Raw genomic sequence first — 22,602 nt, 5'->3', positions numbered from 1 at the left:
AGTGCTTGAGATATGCACCTGTCTTGCCCTTGACACTGGGGTGGGGGTGAATTCTTTACAGAGAGGCATTTGAAGGAGTGGTGTAGAGTTGTGATAGAGACCACAGGAGATTGTTACTTTGGGGGAGCGCTCCAGATCCTGGATGCCATGATTGGTTAGGATGGCTAGCCCAGAGCGCAGTTTCTGGTGCATGGTGCACTGGTGAAATCCCAGCAGCAGTTATGAGGACCCAGTCTTGTAGAACCGCAAAAGCATGAATTTCTTCAGGTTTTGTTGACTTTTTGTAGTGGACGTAGACTGGTCTCATGGTTAAATAAAACATTTCTGTCAATGACATCTGACGGATGTCGATGCAATGAGCCAGGTGGGAGGGAAAGCTAGGCAGACCATTTAGTGGGAAAGAAAGGGAGAAGGCTTTGGAACACATGCACAAAGTCTACAGAAACACTTGTTGTAAATATACAGCTTAATTATCTTCATGCCACATACCTCGCGAACCATAGACTTAGAGCCTGATTTAGATCTTGGCAGGACTCCTGTTGTCCCTCTGTGGCAGCATTTACAAGTACTCCGTCAAGCTGACGGATTCCCCGCCTGCCCTATTTAGGTGTGGGCTGGCTGTTCCTCCGTCCGCATTTATTCCATCACATAAGCTTCACCTGCTGGCTAACATTACTGCGACACTGTCAGGGTGGCAGGATTGCACCGAGCCTATTTAGATTTCTAAGTTGTGCTAGCGTTGCCCTAGCGGTGTCCTGATGCCAGGATTCTGTTGCGGGACGCATTCAAAATTGTACTTTTCCTGTAGGTTTTGGATGGATGCTGGCATCACACACCTGATGTGGTTTGGCTAGTTGATTTCACCTGCATATCACACTATAAAACATACTCCATTTCCTTTGCCATTACAATGTGGAATATCACATGTTTTTAAGTTTATTGTATGATAATGGCAGGGACGAGTAATCCCCGTTTTACTGAGGGAGAATTGTTAGTCATTGTGGATGAAATAATGAGAGCAGAGCCACAATTGTTTAGAGCCCAACTACAAAATAAAATAGCTCAGAAAAACCAAATGTGGGCCAGAATAGTTGAGAGAGTGAATGCTGTAGCAAGCAACATGTGCACACAGGAGGAAATTAGGAAGAGACAGAATGACCTGCAGGGGAAAGTACATTCCCTGGCCCCCAAGGTCACCTGGAGGCCCAGAAGACTGGGGTTGGTTCTCCCAGCACCCTTACAACTATATCCCTGGGAGGAGAAGGTCTTGCAGATCCTACACCTGAAGGCTTCACAGGAATCCCTGTTGGAGTGGAGACTGGTAAATTATTCTCTTGAATGTGTCACTAAACCTAAATGTCATTTTTGCTTTCAATCGATGTGTTGCTAATATGTTGCACTTTTTCTAAATGTATAAACCTATATATAATTTTATTTCTGTTTGGACATTTGTAGCATTATTGTTGTTTCTCTCGTTTTACTAATTGCTAATGTTTTGTCAATGTGTGTGTTTTTCTCCATGTTATTTTTTTTGGTTTGTTTGTTTGAATGTATTTTATTGAATTTAAGATTTCATGTTTTAACTCCATTGAATTTCACTTGATGCTATGGTAATTGTAGGTGTTTTTACACCTATTTCATATATGTGTTTTATATTGTAAATGATTGTTCATTTTTACTGCATATTTTTAATAGGGATATTTAACTTACCAGGTTGAAAGTGTTGTTAATGTATAATCGGAATGAAAATAATATGCAATGTTATTTTGGTCATTCACCCTTTTCTTTCAAATTTCCACATATGGTAAATGTTAGACTCGGCGGTCCCTAGTTGGCAGAGGTATACACTTCTGACAAATAGGGACTCACCTCCTCTAGTCAGGGCAAGGGGATCACACACTTAGATAACCCCTGCTCACCCCCCTCGGTAGCTTGGCAAAGCAGATAGGCTTATCTCAGAGGCAGTGCGTTAAGCATTTACGACCATGTACAGTAATAAAGTGAAGACACTACAAATGGACACGACACAGTAGTATTATAAAAATACGAATGTTTATATAAGGCTTAGCACAAGACCAGATAACAACAAAAATATACCACAATCTTGATAAATACACTTGGAAGGAAAAATAATAGTTCAAGCGTAGTTTCTTCTTAGCACAAAGTCTTTAGTATCAAAAGCAACTCTTCTTCTTTAGATCACAGTTCTTGGCAACAATGTAACCCACACAGGAGTCACACGACGTCGAGGCAAAGTTAATCCAAAGGTTCGGCGTCGACCGCGGGGAGCGCTACGTCGAGCCCGGAGTCACACGGACCCCCAACAACACAGTACCTTAGGAAAATGAAGCACACAATGATCAGCGGTGTCGAGCAATCCGGCGTCGCGTCTTCGGTGTCGATCAGGCCTCAGTAGTCGTCGATGTCGATGGTGGTGTTGCAAGCGTGAGCAGCGCTCACGGCGTCGAGAGGGCTCGAAGTCGATGCGATCAGCAGCGGTGCAGACACGAGGTCACTTGGAGCTGTAGCCGAACTCACTACTCACTGGCGTTGCTGCTGGCGTTGATCGGGCCCGGCGGCCGGCGTTGAGGAAGCGGGACACTGGAGCCGTTACTCACGATTTCAAGCTGGATTCGGCGACGTCCGTCGGCGTCGAGATTGCTGGGTTCTTTCAGAGGTGCTGGACTCTCAGGTTCCAGCAACAAGCACTTTCAGCAAACTGTGAAGTCCTTTAGCCCTGTGACTTCAACAGGAGGCTGGCACTCTTCCAGCCCTTGGAGATTTCCTTAGCAAAGTTCGAGAGTACACACTTAGTTCCTCTCTCCCGGTTCCTTGGCAAAAATAAAGAAGCAACTGCAGGATTCCCCCCCAGCAAACAGCACACTGGCAGAAGGGGTAGGCAAGTCCTTGGATCAGCAGGCTTCTTGTCCTTGGTTCCGGTTCCTTGTCAGAATTGATCTCAAGTCTTGGTTCAGGGGTCCTTCTCTTATACCCCTTTTCGGCTTTGATCCCTTTGTCCATACAGGGGAACTCCCCCTCATTCCGGGTCTGTGGTGGGTGTAGCCAGGTGGTGACACCTGGCCGATTCACGGTGCCGGGCCGGGTCCTCAGACGCCCAGCAGGAGGTGGAGCCAGTATTGTCACTGGCAGGAGCAGAGCTATCCGTCGCTCGGCAGGAGGTGGAGCCAGCATTGTATCGGGCAGGGCCAGCTATCAAGAGCTACTCTTCCCCTACTCTCAAGGCAAATGCCCCACTCACCCCACACTGACTCATTCAGAACTCTGGAGCCACCCAGCCCCTGTCACACACACATCAAACCAGCAGAAACCAGAAATAGTTAGACGAGAAAATAGTCACTTTCTAAAAGTGCTATTTTCAAACCCAGAGTCCAAAAACCATCCACCCAAACGGATGCGTTATCAAACCCCGAGTTCAGGGATACCAAACTCGACATTGCACCATGCTCCCCGAGCCAGCTAGGATCATACCATTAATAATCCCAGCAGATCATGCTAACTAATGGAGAGCAGGCGACCTTACGATAGTGAAGTATGAAGACGACGGTAGTTCACTATTAGGACATGCCCACTTCGTCAGGCTTGCCCTACCTTATACTTACAATGCACCCGGCCCTCGGGCCTACCATAGGGGTGACTAATATGAAGTTAAGGGAAGGTTTGGAGGACTGGCAAGTAGGCGTACTTGCGCAGCCCGCGTGACAGTACGAGACTGCACGTAGGTCTCGCAATGACAGACCCGTAGACATACGTTTACTAGGCCGCTCGTGTGGGTGGCACAACACGTGCTGCAAGCCCACTAGCGGCATTTGTATTTACAAGCCCCGGTACTCCGTGTGCACTAGACTAGGGCCTGACAGTAAACCAAATAAGCCAAACATGGAATTCAATCAATACAGTAATTTAACATAGGGAGCACTTGCGCCGCGGCACTGATCAGCAGTGGCACAGCGCCCAGAGCGATATACCAGCAAAAATATCGTAAACATGGGAGGCAGACAGAAAAAATGGAGGAGAGACTCAAGCCAATGTTGTCAGGTCTAACAGTAAAGTGTTATGTATTTATCAATCTCTCGTTTATGCTATGTTTTGAAATGGTTTTTGTTTAATTTTGTATGTTGTAATGTTCTTGTTATTTTACTGAATTGATGTAATTTGTTTCACAAAATCAAAGTTTGTTGACTTAAAATTTTAATTTATGTTAATTTGTATCTTGAATATAAGATGTTTTTTATTAAATGTACTTTACAATGCTTATATGATAACCAATGCTATTTATCCTTCAAAATTGTTAACTTTACAGAATTTTACCCTGCTAATCCATGGAATGGCTTCATTCACATTTCGCCTCTCAACTGTTTTGTGGTGCATGTTTGGTATATTTTATGTATACTTTCTCATTTGTTTTCATTTCAGGACATTATTTTACCTGCTTTTTTGAAGTCGGTTTGTTTGTAATTTAAACTGTTTTTGTAATTCATTACAATACTATTTTAGGTTGTTTCAAACTCATTTGATGTTCAATTCAGACTTTTAAAAATCTTTTTTTATATAATTAATTATAGGTTCAACACTTAGATGATATGGTCCACCATCTGCCACTGCTACTGATATCTCCACTCCAGTCCAGGAACAAGCCTTCAGTGAAGAATCCACTACTGCAAGTCCGGATGAGGAGGAGCAGGCTGGTCCATCTGGTCTGCCTGGGCAGAAAGCTCCAGTGAGTCTCACTCGGAACACACCAACAAGGACCACCCCAGCTGTTACTACACACCTCAGCCTCTGGATACCTCCACTTCCTGTGTTAAAAAGGACATTATGCAAATCTTGCGCCCCCCCCCAGGTTTGGCTTCTGTTGATCTAACACACCTACCACCTCCAATTCTTCCAGGAAGCAGTGGGATGGGGCATACTGGGTCAGTGGGGTAGGGTTTGTGAGAAGGAATCTGTGGGTCAGAAAAGTGAGGCCACTGGGTTCATTGTCACCCAGGCCACCATGGACCAAGTCCTGGGATCCCTCAATCAGTCCCAAGGCATGATGGGCCAGGTCTTTATAGAGTTCCCAGGGATGAAGCAGTTGCACAGGGAGCACAATGTTCTGAAGGAAAATCGGAATTCGAATTTGGGCTCCCTGACTGGGGTGCTGAATGAGTGTTTCACCCATATGTGCTTTTCCAGCAACAGCTTCCCCCTTCTGTGGTCCAACAACATCTGGGCCTACTACATCGACCTCAGCCACAGAAAGGGAGGCCCTGCCACAACAGGAAACACCTGCAGCCACCTCAGTCCTTGCAACTCTGGACCCACCATTCCCCCTCAGGAGGGGACAATTATCTGGACCAACAGGAGAGGATGGCAAGACCTCCACCGTCACCAGCAAGAGACACATAATCTAATTTTCTCCAGTGTGTGACTAGCATTCATTCTGTGGATTAGCAGACTCCTCCGCAGACTCCTCAGTCACCCCAACCCCCCAACCAGACCAACCTTCTGCCCAAACTCAGTTCCCTTCCTCAACCCAAATCCAAACTCCCACCCCAATCCCAAACACACTCACTTCTTTGTAAGCACCCACTCAATCACACACATTAAAACAAACACACAAGCAACATCCACAAACTATTGAAACTACACCTATAAACACCACACCCACAAGCACACCAACCACCATCTCTACCACACCCACACTCACCACAACCACCACCACACCCTCAAGCACCACAACCACTACCACACCCACAAGCACAACCACACTAACCACCATCACACCCACAAGCACAACCACCAATCACCACAACACACAAATCAAAACCAACACACTCACATAAAAGCACACCTACACACAAAGCACCAACCTAAAGCAAACACACACACTCACCATAATATCAAACAGCCAAAAAACAAAAATCCAAACACACATAACAAACACGAGACCCACATGCAACTGCCACAAGCACATCACCCACTCCAGCTCCCTCTACCTCTTTTCTGGTAGAAAGATCCTTCACGGTGCAGCTTGGGGATTTTTCCTCAAAATCATTCAAATCCCCGTGGGAGATCTTCTCTAAGCCTACCCTTTTTAATGTTTATACAGCCCCGTTAGCAAACATTATTAGGGCTCACGGTTTCCTACCTGTCTCCTACGCAGTTGATACACAAATAGTGGTGGACATATCTAATAACACCTCAGAGTCAGCCGGTAAATTCTGGCTCTGTATGGATCAGGTCAGTCTCTGGATGCAAGCCAACTGTTTGAAATTAAACAGAGATAAGTAGGAGGTCATGCTGCTGGGAGCCGACACTAAAATCTGGTCACCTAATTGGTGGCCTGACGGCTTAGGCAACTGCCCATCACCTGTGGACAGCGTAAGGAACCTTGGATTCATGATCGATACCAAACTGACGTTTAAGGCCCAAATCAACAAACTTGCCTCCTCGGTCTAGTTCACTTTGAAGCTTATCGGAAACTACTGCCTTACAACGCTCCCTACGCCTGTAAAACACTGGTAACCATGCTGGCCCTTTTCAAAATGGATTACGGGAACGCCTTATATGCTGGGCTACAAAAACAGCTTCTCCTAAAACTTCAGCGGCTACAGAACACTGTGGCCCGGTTGATACTGAACATCCCCAGGTTTGAGCCGGTGGCGTCTAAACTTAGAAATCTACACTGGCTACCGGTTGAGAAAAGAATTAAATTCAAGCTAGCATGCCTGGCATATAAATCTATGCATGGGTCAGGCCCGCATTTCTTGAAAACAAACATGGCGCCGTACATCCTAGCTAGGACTCTAAGATCTAGCAATGCCAACCTGCTCCGTGCCCCCCGTTTCGAACAACTAAGATGGGAGGTGGGGGGGGGGAAGAGGTTTTCTACTGCACTCAGCGTTAACTTGGAATAAACTCCCTGCAGAAATAAAAAATAGCTCATCTCTGCTAGCTTTCAGAAAGAGCATAAAGACCTGGCCTTTCTCAGGGTAGCTGAGTCCAGTTTTTCCTGCACGACACCCCCCGCTTAAACAGTCTCAGTCATTTCAGCGCAAGACGACCGTGGGCATTCGTGCGCTCTACAAATCCTATAATCAAATCAAATCAATCAAATCAAATCATTTTACCTCCAAAAGCCAATCATCTACCACTCCTTCTATCCGTACTTCTTCCAGTTTCTTTTCTTATCTATCCTTGACCTCTGCCAAACCTAAAACCACCCCTCCCAAGAAAAAGCCATGAGGTACCTACTCTGTGCCCAGTAGATGCCCCTTCCTGAGGAGGTTACCCTTTGGACTATGTTTAGGAGATAAGCTATGGGCAACAAAGCCACAAGGTGTAGTTGTTCATAATCCTTTTTCTTATTTATTATTTTTACTTTAAAAAAAAGTTAATGAGAGAATTCTCAGTTATAAATAATTATAACAAAAATTATTTTTAAAATCCTGCTCTTTTGGACCCACTATGGTTCCCCCTCAGTTTTTCATTTTATATTTTGTTTGGGCTGACTCCACTTTGGGCACCCACACAAGTAAGGTATCATTTTTATTCGGAGACCAAGGGGATTGCAGGATAGTGGGACATTTTCACCGGTGCCAGGAAGGTGACTGTTGAGAGCAGCCTTCATGCTTATCTTGAAGGAGTGCTAAGCAACTTGTTTTACCAGTTTAATCATGTAGTGTTAGTTAACTGAAAAAGAACCACACAGTGTTTATATAAAAATAACGCTATTCATTACACAACACCCACTAACACATTGGTATATCTCCTCCCCGGAGACAACAGCACAAATACACAACAATACTTCAATTGCAATAAGGTAAGGAGAACAAAATACATTGGTCTCCAGGGGGAGGCCAAACCATATATTAAAAAACTGAAATACAACTGCAGGAGAGGATGGAACTTCGACCAGAAGAACCAGAGGAGCCCAGGACACAAGAAACCATCCAAGGTAAGTACCCAGGAACCCCACGGAGGATGTGTTAAGAGTGGGAACACTGCCGCGAGCCCAATGGAAGTCGATTGAGAAGTTGCGGTTGCAGTTTTGCAGAAGGACCCCGTAGAAGAATTTCCTTGATGGACAGAAGGTTGGAGAGCCACCCCACCTGTGGATGCCCCGGGGACCAGTTTACCCACACCAGGGAAGCCATGGGCATAGGGGTGAAGAGATGGTGAAAACCTCCGTAGAAGAGGTCCGGTGGAATGCAAGGGTGGATTCTGGAACTGAGGTACCTGCAAGGAGAGGGGACAGAGTCTATGCCACTCAGGAATGGCACGGAACAGCAATGCCCACCGATGTCGGACGGTTCACACGAGTTGACGGTGACCTTGTCGCTGCAGCTGTGAGGAGCAGGTGATGCTGAGCTGTCCCACATCAGATGTCGGTGACTAGGTGGTTGGTGTCTGGCGGGAGTACCAACAAGCCTTGGTAGCCGCAACTGGCATGGAGAGAGAAAAAGGAGCAACGTTGGGAGCAGCAAGGTCCAAGGGACTCGCCAACAGCAGGAGATTCAGAGCATGCCCTAAGCAGGCAGAGGAGCCCACTAAAGCAGAAGACCCTCAGGAGGACCTACAGGCTGAAGGCACAAGTCGCAAGAGGACCTTGAGCAGCTTACCAAGTGTTATGTTTCATATAGGTACCTTAATATAGGCCCGGGTAACATCACACCCTTTCACCTACATTACCTCTCCTACAATACACTGTAACAAGCCTTTTAGGATTGCAACTTTAACTAGTTCTAGTCCTGGGCGCAGAAGGATGGTTTCCCTAAACAATAGCGTTCTATGACTTCATCTTTAGACTGGCACAGTATGAATGAACATTCATAAGGATTCTTGGAAACCAGGCTGGGTCTACATCCACGTGCATAATATCTACGTACAAGGTTCATCCCATACGTCATCCTCAAACCCAACAATGGTTAACACAAAGAACAAGGGACAAAGGAACCCTAGATATTTTTCTGTATAAATACAGCACCTCTTGCTAGTATTAGTTAGAGGGCACCAAGACTTCCAGGCCGACACACTCACCAGGGACGCTGAGGCTCCTGCATGGAGTCGCTCCAGCTGACAGTGGTCTAAACATCCCTTGCGGGGTGTCCAACTCGAGACCAGGATGGAGTCCCACACTCTTTTGCTTCAGGTAATGGGGTTAGACTAAACCTAGACGGATTCTTGGCTTCACACCTATTCACATGCTAGGTACACTTAGGTACATCTAGACAGGCATCGTAGGAGTACGCGGGCCTTCTTTTATTTTATACCCATGTATGTGTTCATGACTATTGCAAATTGGTAGAATTGAACTATCCTTTTATATTCACTGTACAGCTGATCATATATCTATTTTACACTAGAAGAAAAACTGTGCAATAAATACTTCTTGTAACACGCCCAACTGTTTCTTCTGTTTAACTCTCTGAGACGAAGTAAGTGAGCACTAGTGACTGAGCGAAAGGTAGTACCTTGTTTCCACAATCCTGGGGGATCTGGGTTTTCATGTTCTAAGGTTGCCAGAAACTATTCTCTCCCCGATAAGAGGAGATTCTAGTGGCACTGTGAGCTAACTAATGCAAACAGGCTAACATACGCGGTGGAGGTGCTCAGAGTTAGTCTGCCACCAATTCTACAGTTTATGTTATCCAAATGTGTAGATCCTGCATGGGTACTACAGGAACTACACGTCACAATAAGGAATGACCACGTTGCAGGGGATATGGTGAGGATGCTGTACTTAGCAGGAAGAGATGCTGGAGGTTGGAGCTTCTTGTAGCCCGAAGATCTCTGGAGTGCAGAGCCAACAAGTCTTGGCAACGGCATGTCAATGCCGTGCACAGGGGTTCGGTTCCAGCAATTCCGACGAGGGATACTGCCCTCAAAACTGCAGAGAAGACAGGTCAGGCCTCGAGCCAGTTGCAGAAACACCACCTGTGTTGCTGAGACTCTGGAAGTCAGTGCGACATCAAGAGCAGCAGACATGTCCGCTTTGTTGCGGCGCCTGCAGATGCACAGGGAGAGACTCTAAGGGAGATTAATTCAGATATCCATGATGCCCATAGGTTTGTTGAAGGTCCTGGGAGAAAGCCCAGACACAGACAATGAAGACTTGCAGAACATCAAGACCAGGAGAGCACAAGTTTTTCTTGGTTCAGTCTCAGTTCCAGGCGAAGTCCAAGGGAACAGGCGGTCGAAGAGTGATGTGGTTTCAGGCTCGAGTCTTGTCCCATGACAAATCTGAAGAGCCACTTTAAGCCCTTAAATACCCTAGGGAAAGGGTTGGAATGACTCAGGAGTCACTCCTAGGGAAGGGGCTAGACATAGGGGAGGATACCCTCATGTCCTTTGTCCAGTTTCGTACCAGAGCAGGAGCCAGGGGCTCTCTGAACTGGCTCAAACAGGAGTATGAAAGGAGAGCACCAAATGTGCCATTCAAAACAGTCTGGTCGCACTGGCAAGCGCCCCCACCCCAGCCCAATACAAGTCCTGTCTGGGAGGTGGTCACACCTCCCTGTGACAGGAAACCTATTGTTCTACCTTCCCTGCTTGAGCCTGGCTCAGCAGCAGGAGACCAGAATTGTGTTTGTGGTCGACAGCAGCACTAGCTTAGTGGCAGACCCTGAAAGGCTCTTACCAGGAGTACAGGGGTACCCCAAGGGAGCCCCCAGTGCATGGGATCATAATTCCAACACTGGAATTGGAGTTGGGGTATGATTCCAACATGTTTGATACCAAACATGACCGGTTGCGGCGCAGCCACTATATAGTTAGATGTCTCTTATTGACTGATGTCTATTATGTTTTAAAATGGCTTGCCGCACTTACAAAGCCTGGAGATCGGACTATGGGGTTTTTAGTGGAGCCCTGTTCAAGCACGGGCACCCTCACACTTATAACTAAGCACCCTGCCCTCAGGACTGAAGAGCCTGCCATAGGGGGGAATTATAGATTTTAAGTGCCGTGACCTTAGCTATATAGAAATGTATATCTGTTGTGAGAGGTGCAAGCACCAACTCGCACAGGCTGCAATGGTAGGCCTGTCGTCACAGTTTAAATGACCTCCCATGGATGGCACAATACATGCTGCAGACCATTGGAGACCCCTGGTGTACCTATGCCCTGGGAAGCTTAGTAACATATACTAGGGACTTACAAGGGTGCACCAGTAGATAATTGTGTATGTACAATAGTACTTACCATGGTAAATTTAGGGAGAAAGCACAGTGACTGGGGTCCTGATTAGCAGGATCCCAGTCAGACTAGGTCGAAAACAGACTGACATCAAGTAAAAAGTGGGGTAACCATGAAAGCAGACCCTACTTTCCTACACTGCCACAGTTACATCAACGGAAAGACATATCGTGATTGGCCCGGCAGAAATATTGACTGAACTCCCTTTGACAGAAGCTTTTGCCTATGACTCCATTGATACAGGAGGAACATTTTGGCAGCGACAGCAGCACTCAGACGGACTATCCTCCATAAACTCGCCAGCATCTAAATTGAGCAGGCGGATTGCCAAGTAGGCGAACAGATTAACCGACGGAAAAGTGACAGTGGGTCAGACCCGCTAAAATCTAAATCAGGCCCTAAATATCACAATGTGGATTGATAACATGCGCTGCTCTCGCTGTGCTTTATTTGAAGCTGGATTTGTCCACATGTGTAGAGCTGTCCGGTATTAGCACAGCTTTGGACAGGGGTAGTGGCGGGTATGGAACATACACAAAATAGACTGAAAAAATGGAAGCATGCCTATAGGGATTATACGCCTGATAGAAGGAGAAAAAAGAGGGAAATAGATTTTTTGATTCAGGCCTAGTTATTGCTCCTAGAGATAAAGCACTGAACTGGCGATCACCGAGGGGAACACCAAATAGTTGGTGGAAAAAGGCAGTGGAGAAATGGCCAATAGCTGCATAGTATACATAGAAAACCTATAGCATACCTCTGGTTGGAAATAGTTGCATCCTTTATTTATACTGTGAAAGGAATGCAATGTAAAATGTAATGCAACAGCAATCTATAAAGCCATACTAATGCCCAAGAAATGTGCTTCTAGGTGATGAAAGCTAGACTTGCAGAAGGTGATGCATTCAGCTCAGAGAGGCACACAGGTGACACAGCCTAGATGCACAGAGAGAACCCTCTCAAGTGACACTCACTGATCTCATGGGATCTTACCCTACCTACTAAGGGAAGTTCTACTCCCTTCATTTATCCGGGGTCAAGGAATTTTCAGGCCACTGTAGATACAACTTTCTCACTCGGTCCTGTCCAAGCGCCCTGGATCTCCCCCTGAGACCATTAAAGTGCGAAACATGTTGACCAGAACATATGCCCACTAGGAACACCCAGCTACTAAGGGACATAATACCCCTTAAAGCAGCACCATACACTTTGTTTTAATAATGCAGAGGGAATACCTTAATAAAAATTAATCACTCTCCCTCCAGCCATTTTTTAATACACCTTCTAGGACTTCACTGCCACTTACATCCACGCAGCCATACGGCTCCATCAAAAGATCTCAGAAAAAGAGACCTTTCGGGGGACCCTTAGGGCATTGCAGCGTCTGCCCAACGAGGAGCAAAAGCCCAATGATGAAGCATGACATCCTTCAGGGTGTGTGAGGGCATCAAGATGAGGACACACTGCCCCCCACAATTAGAGTAGTACACGACAAGAGTGCCTCTTACTTCCCTTCTTTTTCTCTCTACTTAGAAACGGGGACTCCCTTTTTAGTAGCCTGACCACAGCCAGAATGATCATGCTGCGTTTTGGACAGAAGGCTGATGGGGTGATGTGCTCCTCTCTGGTCACCACTGTTGAACTGCATCGGGAAGCACAATTCTGGTCTTGACCTAATTACTATTGCTGAATAAAGTAACATTTGGAATGGGGAGTGGTAGTGGGAGTGGTGTGCTGGTGGGTAATATGCGGCACTGAGCAACTGAGAAGGTATGAGATATGCTGCAATAATATTTAATATTGCTGATGCTAGTTATGTTATGGGCAGCTTTGAGATAGGAAATGAGTACCATTTCTTTTTAATATACCTATTAAACCATATTTGTAGTGAAAATGTACATATTACGTATGTCGATACAGACAATCATGACAAATATATCAATGAGTCGGTGATGCCCTCAATAAAGTCATGGTAATTATTAATTTGATAAATCTTCTTAGTACCTGCTCTTTCAAGCTTTTCAATTTTCTTACTAAGTCGGCTCTTCTCTTCCTGGAGTTGATCCAATAGGATACTGAGTGTTCGATTTTCTTCTTTCTTTTCTTCTATTTCAGCTTCAGATTTCTTCAGCAGTTGACTGATTGTTTCAGCATCCTGGGTACAATAAGATACAAATAGAGCATGTCATAGTGAGCATAACTTATTTTCTGCAAAAAAGAAAACATAGTTTAGAGCCCAATGAGCCATCTAAATCACTCAAAGTGTCCAACTACTGAAAACATTTTAACATATTTGTGTTCATGTTTGTTAATATCATCCTATGAGAAGGGTCTGTTGTACAGCCTTGTACACTCTTATTTAAATATATAAGTCTATCTATCTTTCAGAAGCACACATCAAAACTGTTAAAAATACACTTAGACAGAACATGAATATAATAGCGTTCATGTGAACATATAGGTCCAAAGACGCTCCATAGCAAGACACTCTCTGTCTAATACATCTAAAGTGCTGAAATACTATGAAAACAACTGTCTTTAAAAAAACAATATTATTCTAAAACACCTCCTGTTAGACCTGGCACCTTGGCGTGAGTCTCCCTTCCACTTTTTTGCTGATGTGCCTCCGATGTTTTGCTGGTTTTCCGATACTCAGGGCACTGCGCCACGGCTGACCCGTGCCGCAGTGCAAGTGCTCCCTACTGTAAATTGTACATGCGATTGGTATCCATGATTGGCTCATTGGATTTACTGTTAGTCCCTAGTAAAGTGCACTAGGAGTGCCGGGGCTTGTAGATGCCAATACTACTGGTGGGCCTGCAGCGCTGGTTGCGCCACCCACCGAAGCAGCCGTAAAGATGTGTCCGGGAACTGCGACCGCAGAGCCCGCGTGCGGTCTCGTACCGTCACGCTAGCTGGGCAAGTGCACCCACTTGTCAGCCCCCGAACCTTCCCTTGACTACATATTAGTCACCCCTATGGTAGGCCTGCGGGCAGGGTGCGTTGTGGGTGCAAGGTAGGACAAGCCCTGAAGTGTGTGGCCGTCCTAGTAGTGACTTACCCCCAAAACCATATTTCACTATTGAAGGCTACCTGCTCCATTAGGACAGACTGAGCTGCTGGAGTTATTACACCCTATAATCCCAGCAGGCTCAAGGAGCATGGTAGCGCGTCATGTTTAGTATGCCTGAACTCAGGATGATAAAATATTTCTTTTAGTAAAGTTTATTTTAGTATCCTGGGTTTGCAAATGCTACTTTTAGAAAGTTAGCATTTGCTTGCCTAACCATTTCAGCCCGCCTCTGCTGGTATGTGTATCTGACTGTCTGGGACGTGTGAGTGACAGGGCTGGGAGGATGACAGGTGGTGACTGCGCAGATTACACCTTAGTGGGAGGTAGGAGTGGCTCTTGACTCTGGATCTTGCTGTGCTCTACCACCACAATGCTGGCTCCACCCTCCTGGGGAGCGTCGGATGATTCAGCCGACACCTGGCCCAGGACGGGCGGAGCCCCATCAACAAGGTACTCTGGCTGCCCCTGTCCGCACAATGCTGGCTCCACCTCCTGTGGGGCGTCTGATGCGCCTGCCCCTCACACTGAAAGCAGAAGCCGGAGTACACCCGCCAGGGTACTCAAGGACTGAGAGTGGCTATGCAAAGGCCCCCCTGGCCTGCGAGAACAAAAGAAATGCCATATAAAAGAAGGAGCCCTGCTCCTTGAAAATTAGATCCTGTTTGGGCTACAGAAGGAACTCTGCCCGACGAGAAGAACCGGGAAGGACAAGGAAGAGTGCTGTCTCTTGCCTGTGTCTGGTGCCTTGCTGCCGAAGGAGAGGAAAAAGGAAAGACTACGAAAAGGCTTTTGCTTTACAAGACTTTGTGCCAAACTCTGCTAAAAGATCTCCAAGGGCTTGAAACGGAACTTGCCCCCTGACCAGCGCCCCAGGACCAGTGGGCGCTACACCCTGAAGAAAGCAACTGCGTGTGCTGCTCCTCGTGGCAGTACCGACGGAGGAATCTCCTCCAAGGCAACAACATCCACCTGAGCACCGTGACCGGGGCCCTGAGCAACAGCGAGAGCAAAGTGAGGACCAGCCGCCGCTGGCCCGAACACCGTGACCGCAACTGCACCGGGAGCCCGAGAGCAAAGCGAAGGAGGACCCATCCGGTCCGAGCTCTCGAGTTGACTGCGCAACGAGCAGCCAATCCACTTGCAAAGACAGACAGTCGCCCTGTGAGAGTCCCCTAGGTCGGTACCTTGCCCGACAGCTCAGCTGTGAGCGCACAGCTGCACCGGCACTTGGCTGGGTACGTCCTGCACTTGAGGACCGTACTGCTACTTGCCGCCACCAAGCAACCGCCGCCTCCAGGGTCGGAGCGGACGACGAGGAGAGGACCCTGCCGCCACAGAACACCGCTGCCCCGGATGACCCGTGAACTGCTCGGCTGAGAGCCGCAACGAACAGCGACCCCGGGAAGGCAACGCGACGTGGGACAGATCCCCTGGGAGCCGCCTGCTCCACAAGAACTTTGTTGAACTGGGCTGAAGGCCCTCAAAGAACTCTTATTGCTCGAAAGAACTGTGGCAACTTGAACTAAGTAACTTGGAACCGCTACTTGAAAGTCTGATAACTGTATTCATAAGCCTGCTTGAATTCTATATAAAGATATATATATTTTTAAAGAATACAGTCTGGTCTCACTGTGTGGTGGGTTGGTTGTGACGGTGTAATATTGCAAGTGTTTAACCCTATGTGCCCCAAAGATTAGCCTACGACTGCTTAAGCCACACTACCTAGAGGGTAAGCAGAGGTTGTCTGGAAGGTAGCCCTCAGCCCTGACGAGGAAGAGAGAGTCCCTGCTTGTCGCTAGTGTTACAACTGCGCCAACTAGAGCCTCCCCCTTCCTACACCTCCTGGGTAGAACTATGTTAATAGGCCTTACATTGCATGTCGCTCAGCTCCCTGGTTCAATGAATCACTAAGAATCAGTAAAAGTACATGTAAAAAGCTTGAAAGGAAGTGGCGTAACCATAATCTTTAGGAAGATAGGAATACCTATAGGGTGGCATTAAAAGTTCACTATAAAATGGTGAGAGAGGCCAAGAAGAACTACTGGCAGAGTAAAATTGCAGCTACAAAAAATATGAGCAAAGAGATCTTTGGGATCATGAAGTCCTTTACGGCTCCAAAGGCAAGCATTAAAGCAGCACCACTGTCAGCGGACTGGACGCACCTGGTGGCCCAGTCCATTCATGCCAAAATAGTGACAATCCAGCAGTCCTTCTCGGTGTCATCCAAAGATAACATGTCCTTGCTGAGTACGGAAGGGGATTCAATTAGGCCCCCTCCATCCTTGGAGCCCCCACAAGTCCCTCAGTTATTACACTTCCTGGCCATTGAAATTGGGGATTCACTCTCCTATCTGATGAGCCTAAATCTGGTTCACCAGTGGATGCACTCCCCGCGAAGCTTTTATCAGCCCTTGCTCCCACCATAAAGCAATAAATCCATAAGGCAAAATTTACAACAGCAAAGGTGCACCACAAAAAATGAATCAGTTGGTATAAACGATATTTAAGTAACCATAAGAAGAAAGTTCCTCAGAGATATTTAGAGTTCTTCTTTCAATCTTTATTTTTCAATTCAGTATAAAAGCACAAACAGCCGACGCGTTTCGTCCCAACATGGGACTTCTTCAGGGCTTATGAATTGGTTGGACGTCGCATGTGTAAGTAAACTTGTGAAGCAGCGTGGTCCTGGGGCAACCTTCCGGGCTTGTGTGATCCTGTTCTCTATTGGATTACTCCGAGGCTGAGTATTTAAAATTTGATTTCTAGGTATAAGCTTTCCTAGGTTAACAGATGAAGCAGTATCTGTAGAATATGTGGGTGGTGTAGAGGATCATATCACCTCGCTTATACAGGGAACTCAGTTCGTTTGCTGAGTCTGAGAAAGAACTGGTTTGGGACTGGGGGTCCTATTCGTCCATTGGGAGAGGGAGTGGGCACCGTGTCCCGGTAGGCCGTTCTTAGTATATCGGCCGGCACTCATCCACAGCCCTCAACCCGGAAGAACACCCGTGGCGACAACACGACGTCGCCACGGGTGTTCTTCCGGGTTGAGGGCTGTGGATGAGTGCCGGCCGATATACTAAGAACGGCCTACCGGGACACGGTGCCCACTCCCTCTCCCAATGGACGAATAGGACCCCCAGTCCCAAACCAGTTCTTTCTCAGACTCAGCAAACGAACTGAGTTCCCTGTATAAGCGAGGTGATATGATCCTCTACACCACCCACATATTCTACAGATACTGCTTCATCTGTTAACCTAGGAAAGCTTATACCTAGAAATCAAATTTTAAATACTCAGCCTCGGAGTAATCCAATAGAGAACAGGATCACACAAGCCCGGAAGGTTGCCCCAGGACCACGCTGCTTCACAAGTTTACTTACACATGCGACGTCCAACCAATTCATAAGCCCTGAAGAAGTCCCATGTTGGGACGAAACGCGTCGGCTGTTTGTGCTTTTATACTGAATTGAAAAATAAAGATTGAAAGAAGAACTCTAAATATCTCTGAGGAACTTTCTTCTTATGGTTACTTAAATATCGTTTATACCAACTGATTCATTTTTTGTGGTGCACCTTTGCTGTTGTAAATTTTGCATTGTAATTCCCTAGGGAATAGGCACGGTGTTGATGGGTGCCATTCAGTGTGCACACAACCCCTTTAATTAAAACTTAAGGGCAAGGATAGCTCATGGGGGTAGAGTAGTCAGGTGCTTATCTCAGGTAGGGTCCATCATTTATTCAGTCTTTCTAATAAATCCATAAGGCTTTGAATTCCTCTTTGGTAGCTGGTATTATGCCGCCTCTCTGGAAACAGGTGAAAATCCTGCCCCTCCTAAAGAAATCGAGTGCTGATCCTCGCATACCCACAAATTACAGGCCTATCTCCCTCCTTCCGGTTTTCCCCAAAGTGCTGGAGAAGCACGTAAACAAAATGATTATGAAGTTTTCTGAAAATCATAATCTTTTGCACCCCACTCAGTCAGGCTTCAGGGCCAATTATTGCACTAAAACGGTTCTGTTGCAGGTGATGGAACATCTAAAGAAGAAGCTGGTTCAGGGGGGCAGAGCGATTCTCACATTGTTGGACCTGTCGGCGGTGTTCGACAGAGTGCCACAAAGGAGGTTCCTCGATAGGCTGGAAAAAATGGGTTTTGGTGGTAGGGCTCTAGCCTGGCTAGCATCCTACCTGGAGGACAGAGAACACGTTATTTGAAGTCCTCCTTTTTCCTCTCCCATGCCCAGCTTACAGGTGGGAGTCCCTCAGGGCTCCTGCTTCAGCCCTACCCTTTTTAACCTGTAAATGTCCCCCCTAGCAACACTGGCGGAGACCTATGGTGCACAGATAATTTCATATGCTGAAATGAAATGAAATGAAAAAGGATTTATAAAGCACATGGCTGCCCGGGAGCGTCCCAGTGCCGGAGTACAGAGGATAGACGAGGGGAACTGGGGGGGGGGGGGGGGCATAGGGTTTTATTATGGATCCTGTGGGAACAGGAGCATTTTCAGGAGTTTACGAAATTTCAGGTAGCTCGGTTCGGATCGAAGACTAATCGGAAGGGAGTTCCACAGGGTCGCGGCAGTGACCGAAAAGCGCGCCCTCCAGTTCGGGCCTTCCTAACTCTTTGAACAGTGGCCAGGTTACCATGGGAGGAGCGCAGAGTCCTTGTGGCTTTGTAGGGATAGAGCATGTTTCCAAGGATAGGGGGCCCTTTGCCCTGAAGGGATTTATGGGCGATACACAGGGACTTAAATTTGATCCTTTCCCGGACTGGCAACCAGTGGAGGGCCTTGAGTGCCGGTTTAGCCGATGATCTCCAGGGGGTGCCTATCAGCAGCCTGGCCGCTGAGTTCTGGATGCGCTGAAGGATGTTGATGGTTGATGGTTGATTCTGGAGCGTCCAGAAAAAGGGCATTGCTATAATCTAATCTGGATAGGATTAGACCCTGAATAAGCAACTTTCTGGATTGTGCCAGAAGTAGGGGGAGAATCTTACGGGCTGAACGGACTAAGCCCACACAGGTGCCAGCAGTCTTTTTGGCCTGTGTCTTAAGGGAGAGGTCCTGCTCAAGCCACACCCCTAAGCTTTTAAGTTCCTTCTTCGGTGTAGGGAGATCCCCCAGGCACAAGGGCCAGATGGAGGTAGGAAGAGATGTCATTTGCTGACCCAGAAGCATGAGTTCTGTCTTTGTGCCGTTCAATTTAAGTCGAGAGTCACACATCCATGTGTAGATTTCGGAGAGGCAGTTATGCAGGTTTTCAGAGTTACCCTTCTCCAGGGAAAGCGAGACGACCAATTGGGTGTCGTCAACGTACGTAACGACTTTAATCCCAGAGGGAGTGACCACATCCTCCAGGGGGGCCATATAAATGTTAAATAAAGTAGGGCTCAGTGAAGAGCCCCGAGGCACCCCACACTGGAGGGGAAATGGCTTGGAACGCGCGCTACCTTCCCAGACCTGGAAGGTTCTGTTCTTCAGAAAGGATGTAAGCCACAGCAATGCTGTGCCCCTTACCCCTAGATTGAAGAGGCGCCGGACTAAGATCTTATGGTCCACAGTATCAAATGCTGCACTTAGATCCAGGAGGATCAGCACGGCCGATCCTCCCGAATCCAAGATGCACCTTCAATCAATCAATCAATCAATCAATCACAGCATTTATAAAGCGCGCTACTCACCCGGGAGGGTCTCAAGGCGCTGGGGGAGAGGGGTATGTTACTGCTCGAACAGCCAGGTTTTGAGCTGCTTCCTGAAGGAGAGATGGTCTTGGGTTGAAGGACTGGGTTCTTTTGGACCCAGCGGTGCCAGGGCACAACACCTGAAACCTTCGTGGGTAACCTGCTCCGGCGTACAAGTCACAGAGACACGGGACACTTCCTTCGGCGTCAAAGATTCAAGGTTTATTTGCTGCAGGGAACACAGAAGTCACAGGAAGTACATCGAGTGTAGTTCGGGGAGACTGCTTCAAATTGGTTCTGTGGATCGCTCCTTTTATACAGTTTTTACCCATAGGATAACATTGAACACAAAAGTTTACAACCCGGTTCCCACATTTAGCTCCCAGAGGGGTCGCTTTGGTCACTTTGAAACACACAAGGTCCGGAACATAAGTGCGGAAACATTTGGCGGTTCCCAACTGTAAAAACCCATCTTCCCACCATTTAGCAAATTCCAATCAGCAGTAAAGTAGATCGAAATAGGAACGAAGACAGGTGCAGAGGAAGACGGAGACAGTGGGGAGATCGGAAAGGGTGTAAAAGGGGAGGTATCGAGAAACACGAGATACAGGCATCAAAGGGACGTGCCTAATGAGATGCACGGCTTGAGACAATAAGTCCGTGCGGCAAGATGAGCCTCGAGCGGCGCCATCTGCCTTACAGCAGCAACCCCCTCGTCATAAAGACACTTACAAAGATCATGTGTCTTCCGCAAATATCTTGGGAGTCCCAGGGTCGCGAAGCGGACAGCGTCCGTTCGCTGGCTACTTGAGGGCAAGAGACAAAATGGATGCCGTATCTAAGATGGAACCCGTGGGTACAGATGAAAAGCCCACATAACAAACGAACGGTTTAAGTTAGCACAGCGAAACTGCGCACACTTACTAAACTCGTCATTTGCGGTTCATAGATACCAGACTCGACCATATTCGTGCGAGTCGAAAACACCACTTACAATTGTCACGGAACCTCAGACGCTCCTTTTGCCCTCATGTAGGCAAGCACTAGTCGGAATCATATTCGATATTCATCAGACCATCAAGATGTTGTTGTAGCATAGCTCTGTCCAATCGAGTCCCCTTGGTAACAGATGGTTGTCTCATACACGTTGTAGCACAGAGGCCACATAAGGCAGGACCACACTGCACACAAAGGCAACACGTGAACAGGAACACTATCACAACCCCGATGATCATCAGAATCTTCCAACCCCAAGTCGATATCAGGCCCCAAAACCATCCAAGTAGTGTCCAATCCCCTACATCCACGTGTATGGATTCGGAGATCTTATGCAACTTCGAGATGGCTTGATAGACAGTAGGAGCATTATCTGGAATGAAAATGCAACAGCTCGAATGGATCACTTTACATACCCCACCGCGATCTGCTAAGACGACATCTAAAACCATACGGTTTTGTAACGTCATAAGTCTCTCCGCCTGAAGTTCTGTGGTGATATTACCAAGGGCACTGGCAGTAATATTAGCTGTCGATTCTACCACTCGAGTCAACTGTCTCAGGTTCCTACTATTAACCATAGGTCCCCAAAACGGGAGGAAACCCTTGAAAAAGTCTCCTGCCTCTTGACCGGCAGTATCCTCTTCGCTAATTACGCCTCGTACAACTCTAGTCTTATGATAATCGGCATCTACAGTGAACGTCGGAGGCAACAAATTTGCAATAAAACATGAGCCCATGAAGTCTGCGGGCAACCATGTATATGCACGATCATGACAGATGAAGTATGTACCCTTGGCAGCCAGAAACACAGGGGACGAGAATATTGGCAGAACGTAACTTTCAGTGCAAGCACTTGCTCCAAGTGGGGCGTGCGAACCACGACCCACAAGACAAAGATTACCAGTGTGGGGTACGACCCATATTGGAGGCGAGCTTTTAAGCTGCTTTTCATTAGTGAACATACTATATTCCCCTCTACTTAGGACCCTATAGGCTTGTACCTCCTCTTTAGGGATAAGAAAAGGATCATGGATCTCATCTTCCATATCCTCTATTGCCATTGATAGCAGCCTCTGATACGAAGTAGGACCAGAGTTGGGGGAACGTTGTTCTTGAGTGGGGTGGAAACCCAGTGTGCTTCGAAACATTGTTTGGAATGCTCGAGCTGACCCTTGGGAACTATACGGTAACACCAGATATGGAATTCCCTTACCCGCAGTATGTGGCATCAACCCACACACCCAACAATTAGTAGCGTTAACCACTAACTGATGCTGATGGAGGAGCTGAATAAAGGAATTGTTGCGGAATTCTACACGTCTAGCCTGCTCGTGTTCCGGTAACATATGAAAGGAATGGGGAGAAGCAGTGGAAGTAAGGTTAGGGTAAGGAGTAGGAGTAGGGGTAGCAGGTAAGAAGTAAGACATAGTGTAATACACCCCACCCGCCAATAATGCAGATGCAGTCAGAAACAACACAAACAACTGAAGTATAAAACATTTGGTACGACTGAGTTGCTGCAGCTTGAATCTGTATGCCTGAGCTCCTTCCAAATCATTCAGCTTCGAAAATGCCATTCCCTACGACCGTCCGCAACGTTTCTTGACGCACTCCGTTCTGTGCAGCAATAGTCAATCCCCAGGAGTT

General features: G+C 47.1%; 1 protein-coding gene across 1 annotated transcript in view; it reads right to left on the bottom strand.

Annotated features, from left to right (window-relative positions):
• The window catches only part of LOC147659215 (centrosomal protein of 135 kDa-like), a 548,924-nt gene that overhangs the window by 430,716 nt on the left and 95,606 nt on the right, over positions 1 to 22,602 (bottom strand). The window contains exon 4 of the mRNA XM_086951883.1: positions 13,204 to 13,354. Within this exon, the coding sequence (XP_086808009.1) occupies positions 13,204 to 13,354 (151 nt within the window). The remainder of the gene's footprint in view (positions 1 to 13,203; positions 13,355 to 22,602) is intronic.

This window comes from Lissotriton vulgaris, unplaced genomic scaffold (assembly GCF_964263255.1).
Source record: "Lissotriton vulgaris unplaced genomic scaffold, aLisVul1.2 SCAFFOLD_581, whole genome shotgun sequence".
Taxonomy (NCBI): domain Eukaryota; kingdom Metazoa; phylum Chordata; class Amphibia; order Caudata; family Salamandridae; genus Lissotriton; species Lissotriton vulgaris.
Note: the sequence above shows the minus strand (reverse complement) of the source record. Positions and strands in the feature narration are given on the sequence as shown.